The sequence below is a fragment of the Mchenga conophoros genome, linkage group LG16 (assembly GCF_057382185.1).
Source record: "Mchenga conophoros isolate Kocher_MC1m ecotype Shallow Benthic linkage group LG16, M_conophoros_male_GT1.1, whole genome shotgun sequence".
NCBI lineage: Eukaryota > Metazoa > Chordata > Actinopteri > Cichliformes > Cichlidae > Mchenga > Mchenga conophoros.
In genome coordinates this window covers 36732276-36752549 of record NC_140541.1, presented here as the reverse complement: position 1 = coordinate 36752549, position 20274 = coordinate 36732276, and the positions used below count along the sequence as shown (strand labels likewise).

General features: G+C 38.9%; 1 protein-coding gene across 1 annotated transcript in view; it reads right to left on the bottom strand.

The window, feature by feature from the left end:
- Positions 1–1882: 1882 nt before the first annotated feature.
- Positions 1883–20274, bottom strand: part of LOC146557267 (polycystin-1-like protein 2) — a 50892-nt gene continuing 32500 nt past the window's right edge. Inside the window, exons 23-40 of the mRNA XM_085250554.1 lie at positions 17432–17610; positions 16962–17108; positions 16014–16213; positions 15710–15921; positions 15333–15519; positions 14011–14251; positions 12026–12266; positions 11758–11854; positions 11544–11666; positions 11176–11361; positions 9758–10088; positions 9490–9623; positions 9156–9283; positions 7930–8090; positions 7597–7807; positions 6321–6422; positions 6067–6198; positions 1883–2360 (exon numbers count right to left, since the gene is read on the bottom strand). Coding sequence (XP_085106680.1) covers positions 2157–2360; positions 6067–6198; positions 6321–6422; positions 7597–7807; positions 7930–8090; positions 9156–9283; positions 9490–9623; positions 9758–10088; positions 11176–11361; positions 11544–11666; positions 11758–11854; positions 12026–12266; positions 14011–14251; positions 15333–15519; positions 15710–15921; positions 16014–16213; positions 16962–17108; positions 17432–17610 — 3216 coding nt within the window. The 3' untranslated portion in view covers positions 1883–2156. The remainder of the gene's footprint in view (positions 2361–6066; positions 6199–6320; positions 6423–7596; positions 7808–7929; positions 8091–9155; positions 9284–9489; positions 9624–9757; positions 10089–11175; positions 11362–11543; positions 11667–11757; positions 11855–12025; positions 12267–14010; positions 14252–15332; positions 15520–15709; positions 15922–16013; positions 16214–16961; positions 17109–17431; positions 17611–20274) is intronic.

The following is a 20274-nucleotide window of genomic DNA, read 5'->3' as shown; positions in this document are numbered from 1 at the left end:
AAATTAAAACTCTAAACCCTGAGTCCAAGTCCCCTCAGAACTATGAGGTAATATGTGTTGCAGTCTTTTGATTGAGGGGAAATAAACATCTTTGGGCAAAATCAGCAAACATTTTAGTTATTTTTGTCATGGGAGTGGCAGGACATGCTTTTAAAAGTACTTTGGAAACAATACTTTACTGTGTTGTGGGTTAAATTTAAGGTTTTTTAATGAAATAACACATATAAATATACAGGGTGGGCCATTTATATGGATACACCGTAATAACATGGGAATGGTTGGTGATATTAAAGTCCTGTTTGTGGCACATTAGTATATGTGAGGGGGCAAACTCCTCAAGATGGGTGGTGACCATGGTGGCCATTTAGAAGTCGGCCATCTTGGATACAACTTTTGTTTTTTCAGTAGGAAGAGGGCCATGTGACACATCAAACTTATTGGTAATGTCACAAGAAAAACAATGGTGTGCTTGGTTTCAACGTAACTTTATTCTTTCATGAGTTATTTACAAGTTTCTCTTTGTTCACAGCCATTGACATGTCGAAGAGGTTAGCACGTGAGGAGTGGATCGAAATCGTGTTGATATCTGGTGAACGCAGTAACCGGGTCATTGCAGTAGATTTCAATGCAAGACACCCTACGAGACCACCCATCTCCCATGCAACAGTCAGCAAACTGCTTGCTAAGTTGTTGAGAACCTATTTGAATTGCTTTAGTTACTGGACCCAGGATGATTGCAGGATGTCAACAGAGGCAGAATTTGCCATATAATAGGCCTAGACTTCATCTATGAATGTGACCTGCACAACCCTGCATGATTTCCAGAGTATTGCAGTTTTATTTTCAGAAAGTAATTGCTGAGATTTGTTCTTTGATGTACACTTTGGGGTTCTCAAAATGTTGGTTATAAAGTCCTCGTGAACAGCTGTCTTTACACTGTGTAAGCTTTTTGTCAGAAGGTAATCCTATTAACTTTCATTTTTCATAATGTTCAAGGGTGCTCAGCATGTTCTTATGCTTGACTTTCAAAACCACCAGAAACTGTCACGACCTCTGCGCTGTTCGCTGCTGCATGATCGAGTGTGCTCTTATACGCTGACAATCCAACATTGTGTCTCTCAGACACAACCTGACGTCCACAGTGGCTCAAAGCACACGCTCTAGTACATTTTAACTCACACACATCTGTTAATGTTTCTCACTTAGTGACACTGCAGAAACATACTTCCTTTTTTCTGGGTCAGCGTGACAAAGCACCCTCATATGGAAAAAGAATAGAGAAGACGGACCTGAACCGTGTTTAGCAGCTCTGAGTTGAATATTAAAATGATCTTTGCCTGACTTTGGCTTGTTAATGCTGTTGTGGCTGAGTGGAAGTTGAGTCTTGTTGACCCTGTAGCTTATGTTACATTTAAGACTTTTGCTTTTCTGATTTGCCTAATTTATGTTACCTTGAATTTACTGGTTAGTTTTATGCACCAAAAACTTTTTGGTTAGGTTCATGAAAAGTGGTTGGAATTTAAATATCTCAAAAGTGCATGAAAATGTCTTTTAAACCATCCAAACATGACAAGTGAGAAATGAGATCCATCACTGATGTCAGAACCTGACAGTCTGCAAAAGACGAAGCCTCTCTAATGATGCCTGCGTGTGTTTGGCTGCGATCTGCTTGGTGATGGACTCTCATCTATTTTGCAGTGTCTGTGGATACTGTGTGAACAAACCAGTTTCAGTAAGCTCGACCTGCAAGGACAGCATGTTTTAGAGAAATCAAAGCTGTTTGGGGAATATTAAATGAATAACAGTGGTTATTAGACACAAACACATGAATCACACACATGAATGCATTTTTCTCTTTATTTTAAAGCTGAAACATTGATTGTATGATTACGAGACACATACAAACTATATACTTACAATATATGTATGAAATACTCATATAGTTCTTATGTTTTTGGCAACCTGAGTATCATCGTTGCAATAAAAACAACACTGAGTCCAACATGCTCTAAACATCTTATTTATCTCAACAAATAATGTATTTCTGTGTGTTATGATAAGCTATTACACATATTCACAAAACAGTGCAGCATGCTCTCGAGAAGAGGGAAAAAAGGATAGGAGAGAACACCGTGGAATAAAAGTACAGTACGTCCTTAGAGGTTTACGTATTTGTCAGACATCTGAAAAATGTTGGAATCAGGAGAAGTGCTTAAGATATTTCTGCTGTTATTTTGGGCCAAGCCACATCCGCCGCTCACGTCGGACTCCCGGGTGTCTTTTGCATGTTTACGTTTGATGCCAAAAAGACTGTAGATTTTCATCAGCATCAGGTCGACAATCTCCTCCTCTTCAGAAGGCTGGGTAAGGAAGCACAGATTCAAAATCCATAATAAAGTACTGCAGATGGCGAGAGCTCTTTTGACCATTTGCACATATTCGTGCAAGTTTGAAATACGAATCCTAAAATGTGGGTGTACAGTTCAGCTCCTACGGTTACTTTGTAACAATAAAACCGCTGTGCTTCCTCACTTACATCAATGTTTTCCCTTTGTAAAAGCATATATTTTAAAAATAGAAATAAATAAATAAACCATGCTGGAACTGAACTGTTGCTGTGACTCCTGTTTAGGAGTCCCACTCAGCGACTTAGAAAACCATTAAAAGTTAACAGAATGGACACTGTCTGAATGCAGAACGCTTTAATTAACACTGAGAATTACACCTCAGGTCGAAATCGAACTGGCAGAAACAGCCTGCTGGCCTGGAGGCAATTTTTGGTCAGTTTGATTCTGCAGAATATTTTTAACCTGGAATCCTTAGTGAAAGATTTGATTGCATTCTCTTAGCTGTCTCAGTTAAACTGTGCAAACAAGTATCACTGACTACTGAATTATGTAATGTCTCTTAATTGCCACCAGTGAAATAGATCATTAAAAGCTTTCACAACCCTCCAAAGTGCCCTGAGTTAATCTGAATAATTGCAGTTATGTAACATTGCACTTAAAAAAAGAACATGTCGGGTTCAATAGTGGACAGTGGTTGCATACAATTGTTTTGCTTTGGCAGAAACTTAAACAACTAAATTACAGCAACACAACTTATTCATATTCAATAAACCTGTGCATTTTGTGTCGATAAAACATGATTGAAACATGTTTAGATGACGTAAGATGAGGTCTTGGAATATTTTAATCCTTCACATTTTTGTCACTTTATTCCAACACTATTCACTAACTTTTATCCTAATACTACTTGGTCACTTAAATACTACATGTTGTATGTTCAATGTTCAACAAAGTCTAGAGCAGGGGTCTCGAACTCCAGGCCTCGAGGGCCGGTGTCCTGCAGATTTTAGATCTCACCCTGGGTCAACACACCTGAATCAAATGATTAGTTCATTACCAGGCCTCTGGAGAACTTCAAGACATGTTGAGGAGGTAATTTAGCCTTTAAATCAGCTGTGTTGGATCAAGGACACATCTAAAACTTGCAGGTTTTAGATGTGTCCTGGAGTTCGAGACCCCTGGTCTAGAGTCTGGTTAACATAAGACGTGAAGGGATTTACAACAACTTCCACCCTTCTATCTTTATCTGGGCTGCAGGGGCATAACCGAGAAGTGATAGGGTAAGAGGAGGGTACACTCTGGACAGCTCACCAGTCTATCCCATAGAGACAAACAACCATTTGCACTCACATTCACACTTATGGGTAACTGTGGGAGGAAACCAGAGTGCTCAGAAGGAACCCACTGCAAACTAGCCAGATTGTGGATTTGAACCCATGACTTTCTTGCTATGAGGCCACAGCACTAACCACCACGCCACCAATCGAGGTTTAGCAAAAGTAGGAAAGCTATGATTTCAAGGCTTGATGCAGAATTTTCTGTACCTTTTTATCCTTGACAGGTTAAACCACAATAATTAGCAATAGCACACATGGTGTGTTTATAGTTGTCTGCCTCTTATAACTCCAACGATTTTCCTGCAGTTTGAAATCTCATGTGATCTTGTGACTTTCGTGACAAGTGAGAAACTCTTACTAGATCCTATCGTGTCATCTCAACAAGAACAAATTAAGCTGTTGAACTTCATGCAGATCCTACATGATTTAATTACGTTCACCATAGAAACATGAAATTATTTTCTTCAAATCACAAGTTAGACTTTTGTAAATGTAACAACCACTCAATTGCATTTTTTTCAGTGCATTTAAGCAGAAGCTGCAGAGTTCACAGTCTTTCCTGAATAAGAAGTCAGTACTCTTCCTGAGATAAATACACATTTCTATCAAAAAGGACAGGAAGCAGACAACATGAACGATGGTGGAAATAATAAAATTCACTCTTGCACTCACAGATTACGGGATACTTTGATGTCATTACCTAAAGCTACTGGCTGCTGCTCTCGACTTCTGTGTAAAGACTAAGTTGTGTTTTCAGGAACCATATGGGCTGTCTTACTCACAAAGTGACAACTTTAGAAATGTAATCTTAGCGTTTTCAGATAGCGAGCCAGACGGTTCCTGCCTGACAATATCAGCATTATCTCCAATCCCATCAGTGCACACAGCAGGCTGCTTCTGTCTAACAAATACCAACAAACAGTCTGGACAGCAAATTGTAGCTTAAACTAGAGTACAAGGAAACCTTTTACAGGAATTATTGCTAATTAGCATCATAAATATATATTTCTCAGACATTCACAATCATACTTTTAAACTAACTTCACTTTTTTTGTCGTCTTTTAGCTGTCGGGTCTCTGCTGATGAATAAATGTTCTGTCACAGAAGCAAATTCTCTTAATAATTACTCTACGAGATCATGGTGCACTTTACTGACACGAAAAAGCGTTTGCCTTCTCTGCTTTTACATAACTGACACCCATAAAAATGGAAGCAACACAGCCAAGTGTTAGGAATTTGTGGCTGTTCCAGTTTGGTTTCATGACTTTAGTGTTTTATATTTTGAGTTTGACTTTTAATTCCTCAACCTTTCAGTTTGCGAGTTACAGCGCGGTTTGTATTTCATTTACTGTTAAAAACTCACACACAGAGACTTCTGATTGGATAATAAGGAAGTCTGCTTCTTGTCCACTCAAAACCTGAATGTAATGATTTTGTGAGGTGCACTCGTCTGGCTTTTAAGCTTAAATTTCAGTGAAGTTTGCCCATGTGCTTAGGAGGTGCATGACTGGGTAAAATTTTGTTGCATTTAGATTTTTAAAGAAATGGGAGATGGTTGCTGCCTGTGGCCTGGAAACAGCTGGAGTAAAATGTGGATATTTGCAAAGTAAACTTAAGAAATCACACAACAGGAAAAAAAGTGTCAAGAACAGACTGACAGTGTCAAACCTGCAGCTTTTTGTAGGACATGTCATCTTTTCTCTGGGTACACTTTACACTGGGAACCAGAGTTTATTGAAAATAAGCAAATGTTACTTCTTTTTCTTCTTTTGGCACCTCAGCCTATCGCTTCTATGCTCTTGTGACACATCAACCCTCTGAACATCCTCCTTCACATCTATGGGCCTATTTTTCAGGTGTTCCTCATGGCAGCTCCTTGCTGCTCTGATTTAGTCTGAACCAAAGTTCCATCCATCCATCCATCCATCCATCCATCCATTCGCTTCCACTTATCCTATCTATACATTTCTTTAGATCCACAAAGACACAGTGAAGCACAAAAAGGCACCTGTGCTTTTTTGTGGCATGAAGCCACACTGCTGCTCACCGATGATCACTTCTCCTCTTAACCTAGCTTCAGCAACTCTCCTATGTGATCAACGTTATCCCTGTGTAGTTACAACAGATCCTCTCATCCCATTTATTTTGAGAACTGGTACACTTCTTTTCCTATTTTCCTCTCACTCGCCAATATTGTCTCAAAAAACCTGGTTAAAAAGTCCATTGGGCCAATGCTCAGCTTTTATTCCTCTAGAGCAACAATATCAGCTGAGTTATTCAGTAACATTTAAAATGCGTGAACTACTCAACTGCTACTGAATGATTAAAATTGTATGGTGAGGATAACTAAAACACAGAAAAATGATCCTGATTTTTGTTACCTTGTGGTATTTTTGCTCCTGATTGAATGCCACGAGGATCACCGAGAGCAGGAGATTGAGCACCACGAATGTCACAAAAACTATACAGGAACCAATGAGTAACCCACCAAGCACAGGATTGCTGGCCAGGACCTAGAAGATAGTGCCTCAGTTAGATGTTATTACCACTTTGAAACTAACTGACCAAATTGGAAATGACAGAAAAAGAAAAATGTTGACTTAATGTGTGCAAATCCTGAGACGATCATTCTCACCTCATCATATTTAAAGATGCCTATCTGCAAACCGATGAGAGTCATGAGAGCATCCATGAAAGTTTTATAAGAGGATAGGTTCCAGCCATAAATCACGTTACACTGAAGGAGAGAAATTACCATTAGATCAGCAGAAGGACCGCTGAGATCATTCCTGCCCATCATGGATTTCAATTTTCATTAAATAATCTCGGCGATAATGGAGTGAGGTTACTTGATTGGTATTTCACGCACCGTTTAAAGCATAATGACACTGTACTATAACAGAATGAATTAGTTTAAATTTACGAATGTAATGAACACCACCTGCCCCGGCTCTCCAGTCAACGCTCATCACTATTCAAGTCCTCTAATGCACACAGTGGAAAAGATTAGCATCAGCTGTCCTTTCGTTTTGGACTTTTATGTAATTTATCAAACTACTGGATGGTTTTAATTTAAATTATATTGATTAGAGCAGCGGTCTCCAACCTTTTTTGCGTCACGGACCGGTTTATGCCCGACAATATTTTCACGGACCGGCCTTTAAGGTGTCGCGGATAAATACAACAAAATAAAACTAGTACCGGTACCGAAAAAAGAAGATTTATTCATAACACACGTGAAAAGACCCAGGAAAACCAAGTTAACGATAAAAACGATAACAAAATAACGCTGAAAACCGATAAAAACCCTGAAAACCACACATTTTGCACCTGAGCCTCAACTCTCGCGGCCCGGTACCAAACGACTCACGGACCGGTACCGGTCCGAGGCCCGGGGGTTGGGGACCGCTGGATTAGACAAAGTCAGATTTTTCAGTGTTTCCAAAGAGTTGAGTTCTTGACTTTTAAAACATTGTTTATTTTACTAAAAAGTGTATTTTCTCAAATTATTAAGATAAATTAATCTTTTTAATTAATTTTCAGAATAGATATATTTTTTAAATCTTTGTATTAAAGGCTTTAGAGAACATTTTTTTGCTTTGACTGAGCAGCACCGTTAAATCTGAGAGAAGTTCTCTTTTCAAGTTGTCCAAAGTGTTATAGTTTTCTCCTCAGATACACGGTTTTGAACAAGCATTCCCCATCTTATCTTAAAGACCTCAGAGTACTCTTCAGTGGAACCAGCTTACAGTTTGGATTCAGGAGAAAGACACAGTCTCTACTTTTAAGATTAGGCTGTAATTAATAACCCTCCCGACCGCCACCAAAAAGCGTTCTGTTCTTGTCCATGTAAATACAAAATTATTTATTTGCGAGGAGTCAAGATTTGGTCAAAGGAACCAGATACTTACTGCAATGGAATAAGCAAGCAACATGATCACAATGATCAGAAGAAGACCGCTTATGCTGGTCCAGGCTCGCTGCAGTGCAGCTGTGATCATGTTCATCTTTGGGTTAAGTCTAAGCAGGTGCCACAGTTTGACAGTGGCGAGCAGGACCAGGAAAGCCATCAGATACTGAAAAAGGGATTCTGATGTGCCTGTCTGGTAAAAACTGACAAACCTATAAAAACAGGAAAGATGTGGAGTAAAAAAAACAACCCACCAAATAACACCAAGCATGGGAGAGGCATGTTTTTGCAGTTAAACAGCTAAAATTAAAGCAGAGTTTTACGTTAATCTCACTTGTCGTTGTGGTTTTGGTAGTATGCTATATCACGGTTCGTGATCAGAGTCCTCTGGATAAAGGCGGCCACGGCACTCCAGCTCAGCAGGATGATAGAAAGCTCCAGAAGGTTCCATTTGTTCTTGAAGTAAAGCCAGCGCTGCTGCTTCATTAATTTCCCCTTTCCAGGAAAAGAAGTGAGAGCAACAGCTCTTATGTAATCCAGCAGGGGGTTGTCTGCATGCTCATGCATTTGTTGAGGTTTTAGCAGGAACAACACCAAACATATGTTGACAATTTGCACAAATAAAAGTGCTGATTTGTCCCATGATGTCCAAATGCATGTGAAAATAATCTGATCATATTTAATGAAAGTCTCAGTGCTCACATAAGAGGTTTTTAAGTATAAGCATTTACTGTATACTGTTTATCTAACCCTAAAAATCTTTATGAGAGAGCAATACAAAGATAGATAAAAATAGCACATTTATGGATATTTAGGCTCCTTAATAATTGAGATTATATGTTGTCTAAAGCTCTTACTGTAGTTAATTTAACATGCAGTCTTTGGGACTTCCAGGTGAATTTCAGAGGGGGTGTAGCTACATGACATCTTGACAGATACAGAAAAATAAGCTGTGTGCTTATGTCACCATAATAATCTTAAGGGACTGCAACAAAGGGCACACAATAGGAGCTTATTGGCTCAGAAATTACAGTTAATGGTCGACACCCACGATCACAATGAGCCTGAATGAAGTGAAACGACGTGATTAACATGTGACTCAGTGATGCACTAAAAAGCAAAAGGATTATTACGAATGACAAATAAGATTAATGCTATTATATCAGCATCAACTTTGTAATTTCCTCGTAATTACAGTACAGTAGAGCTGCACAGCATTTGACATGCTCTGATTTAGCTGCTAATTGCTTCTGGATTAACAGGCAGTAACGACTTAATAAAAAATGATTAATAGAAACATGCAGAGTGGCTTCATTGACTGTTCAGCCTCACGACACTCGTAGTTAATCCACGTTAGACTAATTCTTGCCGATCACAGTAACAAACAGTAACTGCTCACTCTCAGGAAAATAATGGTCAGGAAACCAAAAAGTGATGATGATGCCATTCTAAGTTTGTTTAAACCTCATTGGCTAAATGAAGTTAGTCTATTTAACTGGATACATAGAAAACAATATTTGGAACTAGATTCCATTATGTATTAATAATGTTTGTATTTACCTGATTGAACATGTAATAGAGGATGAAAAGCATATAAATGATCTCAGCGGTCATAATGCAGATGTGGAGGCCGTCACCTGGCAGGTAGAGATGAACACTCTGCATTTCACTGTTTAACTGAAAGGCTCCTGCAAAGTCAGAGAGAAGACTTCACTTACATGCGTACAGCTTAATGTGATCTCAATCATAGGCTGTCGGAGTTCTCAGTATGAAGGTGTAAAAAGGGAATAAATGTAGATTGGAGTTACATATGAAAAGTAATAAAGTCTGATGTGTTATCCATTCTATAGAGTCTTCTTTAACAAAGCTTTAGATGCATTACAGTTCTCCTTACCTACAGCAGGGGACTCCAGCAAAAGCGTGACAATGCAGAGGAGATTCACATTTGCATTATAAACAGTGAACTCAACAAAGATGGCCCGCGTGTAAACATCGAACCACATATTGTTGAACAGATAGTCGAGGGTGCTGTGGATAAATATTAAAGAATTAATGTTGTTAATATATTCCATATGTTCATTTTAAAACCAACCAAGAAGACTATTAACTCTCAGACAACACAGCATCTTGGGTATTCTTTCGATTTTTCTTAAGGTAGAGACCTGGTTGCAGTTTGTAAATCTGGGCCGAGCTCCACTGAAAAGCCTCCCCCTCTGTAGAGCGCCAATTCTCCCCAGACGGGGTAAGCTCTGAGTTGAGAGTGTGTCTGGTACGTCCAGGGACTGGAAATGCTTGCAGAGATGTTATTTCCAATAGACGTGTTCCAGCCAGGTCCGTAGGAGCCCATGTCCTCCGCTTCCCATGAATATGGAGCGCTACAGCCTGGCACCATCTTTAGCATGGGGCCTGCAATCTCACACGAGTTCTTCTTCACTCTCAGTTGACGAAGACGTGCATTTCCCAGAAGCTTCGAGTTTCCATCAGTGATGAATCCTGGAACAGTATTTTACATTTCACTCTTATTGTCATTTATTTTTCATTTGAGTAGGCTACGGTCTTTTTAGGTCGTACCTACACGCACCTGCCCAGCTGCAAAGATCATTGCAGTTCAGGATGAGAAACCTTTGTGTAGCATGTATATATTTATAGATTTAGCTAAAAGGTTCAAGTCAAAGCACTCTAACATACGCTGGGAAAACTGTCATGTGTCTTGTGTTGACAAGATTACAAAAAAAAACTAGACCTCTGACCTTCACCTCAAGATCTGAATGTGTGTAATCCTTTTAGTTGATGCACCTATTTGAAAGTCCTAGCTTATCTTGTTCTCAAGTTATCGTGTTTACAAAGTCGGGTGTCCACGCTGCCTGCCCGACCACCTGGCAGGGTGACAGCAGTACTCCACCAACCTTTAACGGCTGAGGGATAAAAGGGCACATGTAAAAAAGAGGCAGGAAATATAGAATAATAGATAATAATAATCTGTACTTCCTGCACCAAAGTTCAGATTTGATATCACTGCAATCTCAGTGAAGACTTAAGGCACAATATTTAAAATAATACACAGATATTAATGAAATGACACTTGACACAAAACAGTTGCTTTGACATAAAGCTGGATTAATCTGTTCATGTGTTCTGCTTTAATAAACAAAAAAGTCTTCTAAAACTTTTATGAAATAACAAAACAAACCATCGAATCGAACCTCGAACGAATTCACCTGTTCGTGTAGATATGGTTATATCCCTTCTGTATGTTCTGCTATTGGAACGTTCTAAAAAAGGTTCAACACTAACCCTTAAAAGTAAGAACACAACTACACAGTGAAGCAGAATAAACAGCTTTAGGTCAGAAATCATGACTCCTTGTTGAAAGTCATCAAATGCTTTCCACTTCCACTCTGATAACATCCTTGTATGGACTTTTGTTGCTCTTTGCAAAACCATTTCTCCCATAGTCCTTTGATAACAGTCTACTGAGCCTGCAGATTAGAGGAGGTGGCCAGTAACTGGCAACGTCTAAAACAGAGATAAAAGCGAAGCCCTGTCCTGTTTGACTGTCCTTTTTGTAACAAATATTTACCTGGATATTGTCCAAAGAGGTTACTGAGTAGAGATGTCTTGGCCCAGTTGAATACATCTTGAATTGCCATGGTGGCTGGGGCGTTTCCACAGAAGCTTTGTTTAATGTGTGTGTTTAGGTAAAAAGCATTTGGATCTCTCTGGCCATGTGCCACCAGCAGCAGCATCCACAGGAACCCCATGTAGACTGAAACATAGAGGGGGATTAAGTCAAACCCAGCATTAATTTCAGGTCAGACTTACAACATCCCTGGAAGATAAGTTGTAGTCAAAATTATTATATTTTTTCTGCAGTTTCTGTCGTTGATGAAGATTTCCTTCAATTTGTTTTAATCAGGTTAATTCGCAGTTCTTTGTGTGTCTACTTACTCAGTATCTCCTTGATTAGAGCAAAGGCTTTCTGTTCCAGCATCCTGTTCCTCCTCATTTTTTCTACGTCTGCCAGAGGCGGCGGCTCATAAACACTGCCATAGCGCACAAACATTTGTTCACCTGTGGATGAAGTTTGTTGCCAAAGAAATGTTCAGTATTTAAACAAAAGAGGAAGAAAGTATGCTTTCTAGAGTTTTTCTTGATATTTTACCGATATTTCTGTGGTTTCTTTCAAATTGAACATTTTGAAAATCTTCCTCGTCGACTTTTTTAATCACAAGAGCAAAGAAGATTGCAAAACAAAGCACCTGTTTTGAGAGGCATGAATAAATGCAGTGGTTTATTTCGAGTAAATATTTAAGTTTACAAAAAATTATCTATATTAGAAACGTTAAATTATAAGAAAATTGTGTAACTGAAATTTTAACTGTGCAGGAAATCTTAAGGGTATGTATATAACAGACAAATGTTCTTCTCACCTTCAGCGGCTGAATAAGGAGGACACTCTGAAAGAAGGAAATAACCATGGATACCAACCAACTTATGGAGCGCGGTTTTCCAAATTTCAAGCCATACAGCATTGTGAAAAAGCCTGATACGACACTGGTTGCGATCACCAGCAGCCAGCCAAAAAAAATAAACCACCAGGGTAGACCTCCATGACAGCACGTCCTTTCTTTCTCACCGCCATCGCCATCAGTGCTGTCTGACGGACTGGCCCTGTAAACACGGAGCGACAGAACAGCAAGTAAAATTACATTTCCTTTCACCAATATGAATTTCAATAGCATTAACATGTAACTTTACAGAGCAACGAGTAAAAATGTTTTTGCAAAGTAATAGGCCATTATCCTAACATCGTGTATACATGTTTAAATCAGTACTGCTCTCCATATTATACTACTTTAGGGCCTTTACCATATAAAGCACCGTGAGGTGACTGCTTTTGTGATTTCCTTCTATATAAATAAAACTGAACTGAAAAATTGAATTGAATATGCTCAATAATGCAGAGGTAGGAAGTACAACTATTTTGTTAGTCAAGTACTTGAGTATTTATGTTCAGCTGTTAACTTTTACTCTCTACATTTTTACCCAAATATTTATACTTTTCACTCCTCACATTTTCAAACCAGGCTCATTACTTTAGGTTTAAGACAACTGAGGGAAGTTTTTATTTCACAGCTGCCTTCAAACATCTGAGTGATCTGAGGCTAAATGGTGGAAACAGTAACACAGAAAAGTAATCCTACTGTTGTATCTATCACTGGGGCTTTACACATACAAAGAGATCAAAGAAGCAAAAGCTTTTGATAACTCATATTTTTTGCATCATTCATCACGCTATAGTCAGGGGTTAAAGTGGGCTGGAGCATTGCACAATTCCTGGCTGCAGGAGCGAGCATAAAGGGAAAAGAGGAAAACAGAACAGGAAGAAGAGGTTCATGCTCAGAGTTAGGTTACATGAAATGTAGCAGAGATGAATTTGAATTTGAGCTGATGACACATAGATCCATCATCTGAAACTGATCGAGTAATAGCACAAAGTTCATTTAGCTTTGCATAAAAATACTTGATATAAATGTGCTTCAAAGAGCTACTTTTTACTTTCTCACTTTGAGTACATTTCAGAGCCTTTTTTTTTTCATCTTTTACTTGAGTAAAGAAGTTGAGTCAGCTTTTTCTGGAGTGTACTTAATACTTTACTAGTATTTTTTTAAGAACCTGTACTTGTACTTTGGCACTTTTTCTACCTCTGCAGATCAGCAATTAGACTTCAGTTGTTTTACTCATAGAACACCCATTTTGATGATTTAAAATTTAAAGTCACAATCTTGAAACTCTCATAGATTTTATTGTTTATTTTTGAAGTTTTTTAATAGCTTACTGTGCAGGCTCATGCATATTTTGACTAGTGAAATTTTGTGCTCTAGCTCAACGTATTTTAATGATTGAATTGTGCTCTATTTTGATTTACTGTGAGTTTAAAAATGGTGTTTGTTGGTCCTTTTTCTCATATTGCTTTTGTAGTTTCTTTGATAATTCTTACAGAACATTGCTGAGGTTTTGTTATTGCTTTGATATGTAGGGACGTCTGTCTTTTTAAAATACTTTGCACACAGGTGCTGGTTGAGTGCGAGCCAGGGTATTTAATCTAGGCTGTGCATGTGTCAGTCCCTGAGGAAGACTTTGAGTCGATACACGTTGGTGTGTTTTGCTTGCTGAATTGTTGCGAGAACAAATTTGTTATATGATTTTATCCTCAGAGTGCCTCAACAACCCCCGTCTTTGTGTTGAGTTTTAATTTTATCAATTAAAAGCGTTGCAGTGACTATAATAATTAAAACAAAGACATACAGCAGCTATAACTGCAGTTAATTCCTCCAAGATAAAATAAAATGTTCTAGATGGATGTGACATCTAACTGCACCAGCGCGGTCCTCTTACAGAGTGACTTTCATACGTTTTGTTGGTGGGTTCATCTGGAACGCCTCTGTTGGATGCAACGAGTTGATCTTCAAGCAACTCCTTCGTGCTCTGGACTTGCTGCAGCGCCTGTTTGTAGCTGTGTGGATTCGGGAAGCCTGAGGGACCCAGCTGACTCAACTCACTGTCGATGCGACACAGTTGTCTGTACAGATACTGGCTTTTGTTTCTGTTCTTTTGAATCCCCCCCTCTGCCGATGCTGGATAAGCGCTGCTATCTGAAAATGTACATATGTTATTACTTGGAAATCTCAAGGAAGCACATGATATGATGTGTTCAGAAAGCAAAAATTGCTTTGTTTGCAGAAATGTGATTGTTGGCAGCGTTTTCAAATTCTGTCTTTATTTGTTTCAAACAACCACTTTGTCATATAAGCAAGTATCTTCTGAATGATTTCAGAACTCTGCAGTGTCCGTCCTTTCAGGCAAATTTTCATCTTTTATGCCTCTTTGAATTAACAGCTGATTAAAAACAACGTCCATCAAATTTGTAGCACGCCACTTAAATTTGCTTTGCATGTTATTTAAAAGCAAAAGAACTGACACCAAACTGTTTGTGAGACCTTCTGATATGTAAGTACTAATTTGACCCTTAATGCGAGAGCTGTGATCATAAAGTTGTCTGACTACACTTGTGAAAAGTCCAAAGGTCGAGTTAGCTGATCTCCCCTCTGGTTTGTATCCAGAGGCACTCGAAGACATGAATCCTATTCTACGCACTCATATGTGGTGCAGAGTTCACATGTAAAAATTTGTGTCCAACTGACCCCGGCTTCAAACCAAAGTACTTCTCAGTAGACCTCACCCCAATGGCAAAGCATCGCTCGAGGAAGATGCAGCATTCACCATAAATTCATTTTCTAGGCTCAGACAGTCAGCGTGTTCTAAGGTAACATCCTAAAGAGCCATGAAACCGAGAAGATTTGCTGTACACCGCTTCAGTGTGGTGTGTGCTGATACTCAGTGGCACGCACCACAGTTGAAGAGGCAGGTGATTTTGGCCTCAGCAGCACAATCATTCATCAGCAGGTGCCAGATTTGGCTCCCTGCAACTTTGCTCTTGTTTTTAGAAAGCTACTTGCACTTCAGTGGCCACTTGATCTCCTCCAGTGTGTCACGATGTCCGTGCTTCAACTTTAGTTTTGTTTTTCTGAACAGTATAATGTTGAAACTGATATAGAAGTACCCAAGAATATGTTCTTAACGGGCAGGTCGCGCAAACTTAAATAAGATGGGGGTTTGGGGCAGTGTTGCAGCACTTTTGGTTGATCATGATCAATTATTAACACGAGAACTCACCTGATAGCTGAGGCTGTGTTTCTGTCTCGATATTTTCACTAGCTGTGTTATTCTGTGTGATTAAGTCTTTCAACACAGAAAGTATAGCATTGACATCATTTTCTTGTCCAGGTACAAACTTAATCTCCTTGCATGCGACGTTGCTTTTCATCGTCTTAGAGAGCGAGTGGGCAATTCTTGTGATGTCCTAAGGGGAAGCACATTCAATACCGAATTTTGATACCAAATGAAGTGTATGCACATTAGAGAAATTCTTCTAAACCCACAAAACCATCAGTATTTGTAACACGTACAAAAAAGTTTGTCATAAGGCTTGGGTGCCAGTTTAGCAGCACCTTAATATTAAATGCAGAAACACAAAAACAGGAAACACCTACCTTAATGATAACATCTAAAGACACTCTGTTAGTCATGTCCGTTGTGGCAGAAGAATCTTGTGTGTTCTTTTTCTTTTTTTTGCGCTGGCAACAAGAAAACTCCCGAGGACGAGTGAATCTGAAAATACTGACTATGAGGATATTGACGGGAAACATGATGAGGGAGCTCTGAACTCCAATCATGAACTGCTGCCAAGTAAACTCAAAACTTCCTGAAAATACAAATGGGAAATAGATTAATTAGATTTGGACTTTTTTACACTTTTTTAAAAGTAAATTTAATGGCAATACATTTTTGATGTACCTAGGTCCATTACTTGGTCAGAGGGATCTTTTGGGATCCCATAAAACATGATACTGGTTAACATGGTACAGAGCAGCAGAGAAAAACAGCAGGACACTCTCTGCACACAGGTGAAGTGGCTGCTCGGTGGTCGACTGATCACCGAAATCCAGAGGTGTCCGTCATTGAAATCCTTTGTTGTCTTTGTGAAGAACAAATTACTGAAAGATAAAAGCAACATTGTAAAAATCAAATGTTTTAAACCTTCATAAACAGCTAATTAGTGATGGATTAGCATCACATTTTAATCTTTTTCTAATTCCTGTAAAACACTATTGTAGATCTGAAGCATTTGGAGGTTTTAGAGCCTAAAGAAAAGCGAATAATCCCCACTAAATCACCAGATCAGCGCTTAAACCAAATATTTAGCTACTCAACTGGGATGAGAAGAAAGTGGCAGCTTTTACTGGGTTTCATTTCGTCTTTGGAAATCTGCCTCTATCTCACCCTATCCCCAGCTTCTTCTGTCACACCAACCCACTGTATGTCCTCTATCACATCATCCATGAATCTTCTCTGTTGTTTTCTTCTTTTTCTCCTGCTTGGCAGCTCAGCATCCTCTGTCCAGTGTGTCCACTCTCCCTCCACCTTGCATTTTAATCATACCTGGGCCTAATAATTTCTTTCTGGTAGCCTTGTGAAAGTCCACAAGCACTGGTAGATTTTTCAACGAGTTGAAAAGTAAATTCTGGCTGCTGCTTTGTGAAAGTGAATTTCATTAAAAAAAAAAATGATAGTTTACCCTGCCTGCTGCAAACATAACATTATCCAAATGGAACTCCAAACCATGAATTCGATTGAATTTGCATTTGATCAGTACTCCCAATCTGAGTTTCATGTTCAGCCTCTAGACAGAGTGCTTGTACGTGTAATTCTGCTACCAAACGTACCACCAGGCTTTGCGCTTACCTGAACCTTTTTAGATCCATCTCTGTTGCAGCAGGAAATATTTTATCGAGGGAACAGTCATCAATGTCTACCGACAGCCAGGAATTACATAGAAAATGCCATTTCTCCTCTGTCTGTAAATCCTGCACCATGACATTGCCTACATACCTGAGAAAAGGCAAACAATGTAAATGCAAGATGCAATCATGTGACCTCTGCTTTGCTCCACGTGACACCCACAAAAGTCAGTAGAAGACATATTACTTAAAATGACAGCTGAATTGCATTTAAAGACCATGTTTTCCTTAAAAAAGCAACAATAATTATCTTTAAGATCAGTGTAATTGGGACCGGATTCACACTGTATTCACCTTAATGTCCAATCATTGTGGTGTTCTTGGTCAAACAGTATGTTTCTAATGACTCAGAAAATACCATAATTGTCGAGATGCCTTTCTTTTGTGTGGTTGTGACATTTCTTTTTTTCCTACCAGGCAGAATGGCTTCCTGAATTGTTGTGCCATAGTCTGATGCCCTGCAGGTCTCCCAGGGAGAAGGGCGTAGTTAGCAGGAACATGTCCACTGCTCCCCTTTCAAACACACGTTTCTTTGAATCTGTCAAGTGGTGAGGCTCGCTGTGTCCTTCTGTGCCCAGCAGAGTAACTGTCACCTAAAATAATCAATTTTGTGCATGAAAAGTATAAAACTGAAAACAATACCATTCTGATTCCATATATGAGAGCAATGGTAGCGCCTTAGTACTGGTTTAAACTGTTTCTGGCAATATATTAGGGAAAACTTCAAATAGTAATAGAAATACGGACTTGATCAATTTTTGTCTGTTTCATACAGTTAGAATAACCACTGTAAAAATAACAATTAAGATTTCACTGTGTGTAAGTGTGAGAGTCTGTGTGCAGTGCATATGATACACATAGTGCTGTGCATGTATTTATATTTTGCTAGGAAACAGGTTACAGAATTTCATTAAACATGAGCTCGTAACATGCTAACATGCTAACAAGCTCGTAGGTCAGTGTTAACAGCAAGAAAAACATCCCCGACGTTAAGACACACAATGTTTTACCATCATTTACAAAACTGGTAAGATGTTAGCAACAAGTAGAAAAGTAAGAATTTACCAAAATACTTCTATACAGTCTGTTTTATTAGTTTCTTTACTTTCCATCCAGAGGAGTTGCCACCGGTTGGACATTAAAAAATGCATGTTTAAGCTCCACTCTCGTTAACTTTCTTCTTCTTCTATTCTATCTGATGAGATAGATATTAAAGCATGTGCATGTGCCTTTTCTTTAATATGTAATTGCATACATCAGTCTGGGAATACAGAAAAGAAAAGACACAAACAATGTACTTTTTCACATAAAGTTACTGAAAGAAAAAAAAATCACTGAAAAGTTAGTACAGACAGAAAATACGAGTGATGAGATGAGCAGCCTAAGTGATCAGTACAGAGCATGTGCTGAAACCCAAGTGCAAATCTGCCTGTAGCTTAGTGCAGAGGTGTGGACTCGAGTCACATGACTTGGACTCGAGTCAGACTCGAGTCATTAATTTTATGACTTTAGACTTGACTTGAAAAAATGTTCTAAGACTTGTGACTTGACTTGGACTTTTACACCAATGACTTGGGACTTGAATTGGACTTGAACCGGTTTACTTGAAAAGACTTGATATTTTACCCCAAATATAAAATTTAACATGCATATTATATAGAGATTGAAAATGTGACGTCATTCACGGGTAGAACCGCAAAGGATTCTGGGAACTCGTGGCAAGCGGTACTAGCGCACGCAGGCTTTCAATTGAAATCAGTTATACAGCGATAAAAAGAAACACAAGAAGCCGTTGTATTATTAACTGCAATAGCCGGTCGCATGACAGCCATGGGAAGCCGACGGGTAAAGAGATCGGTTGTTATCGGATTATGTCGTTGAAGAGAAATTGTTCGAGCCATGTTGCCGAAGTAACAAAGACACAACTGGATTGCAGCCATTCAAAGGTCAAATATAACGTCCCAGAACACTCCAGCTCACAGGTTAGTCTGCTCCAAGCATTTACACAAAGGTCAGTCTGCTGTTGTAGTTAATACGTCACTTTCATAACATAACTGGTGATATAGGTTACAAGCAAGTCTGGCGCTGAACAGAAATTGTCGCGCTATGCTCCTTTGTTTATTGTGCATAAATAGTGAATTGTCCTGACACAATATTGCGTTTCGCTTCTGTTATTATGGTACATTGACAAAAACACATACTTTTATTCACAGGATAAAACAGGTTTTTTGTATCACCAATTGTCCAGTACGATTACAGCATACAGTATTATTGTCACTGCTACATTTCTGTGATGCTACCAGAAATTATTTCCACTACTAATTAATTACCGTTGAGCTCAAAGGTCCTATTAATAAACGGTTAAGGAATGTGTATTTATGACGACGATTTGTGAGACTGGTAAACTTATGATACGTACGATGGTCTTTACTTTCTACACGGTGCATTTCAAGGTCCTGCACCCATCCGTCGGTAAACTGTACCTGGGCTTGTTGCAGTGACCTGAAGTTACTAAACTTCATGAGTGTGTGCACTCACTCCAAGAACCGTATGATTATAAATATGCATATAAATATGCTAAGATGAGATAGCTGACTTCATCTAACTAGCAAATGTTGTCCAGGCTACGTTGGTGATACAGTTTTTTTTAATGTGTATGATATTTTTGTCATGCGATTTTAAAGCCGGTCCTACAACCGCATCCAAGAATAACATGCAGCGTATCTCAGAACTGTCGGTGAAAATTATCCTTGGAGCTAAGTTTAATTGAGCTGCATTTTAAAGAGGTGCAATTTCACAATTTGTGTATATTTTCTAAGTTCACTATTTTGTCATGTGTTGAGAAAAACACAGATTTTAAAATTACATGGTCTAATATTTACATTTAGCATAACTGCAACATTATTTTTTCGTTGTTTTTTTTTTTTTAAAGACTCGAAAGGACTTGAAATTCAAAGTTTCAGACTTGTGACTTGACTCGGACTTTTACACCAGTGACTTGAGACTCGACTCTGACTTGCCTGACATTACTTGAGACTTGACTTGAGACTTGAGGATAAAGACTTGAGACTTACTTGAGACTTGCAAAACAATGACTTGGTCCCACCTCTGGCTTAGTGTTAGCAGAACATGCTAAAAAAACACATATATTATGGGGCCTAATGTGTCGGCAGAAAGAGCAGGTGTATGAAGCCCACCACCTAACGAAAGCTGAGTATTCACAAGCCTATTTTAGAACTCGCCCTTAAGATGGAGCT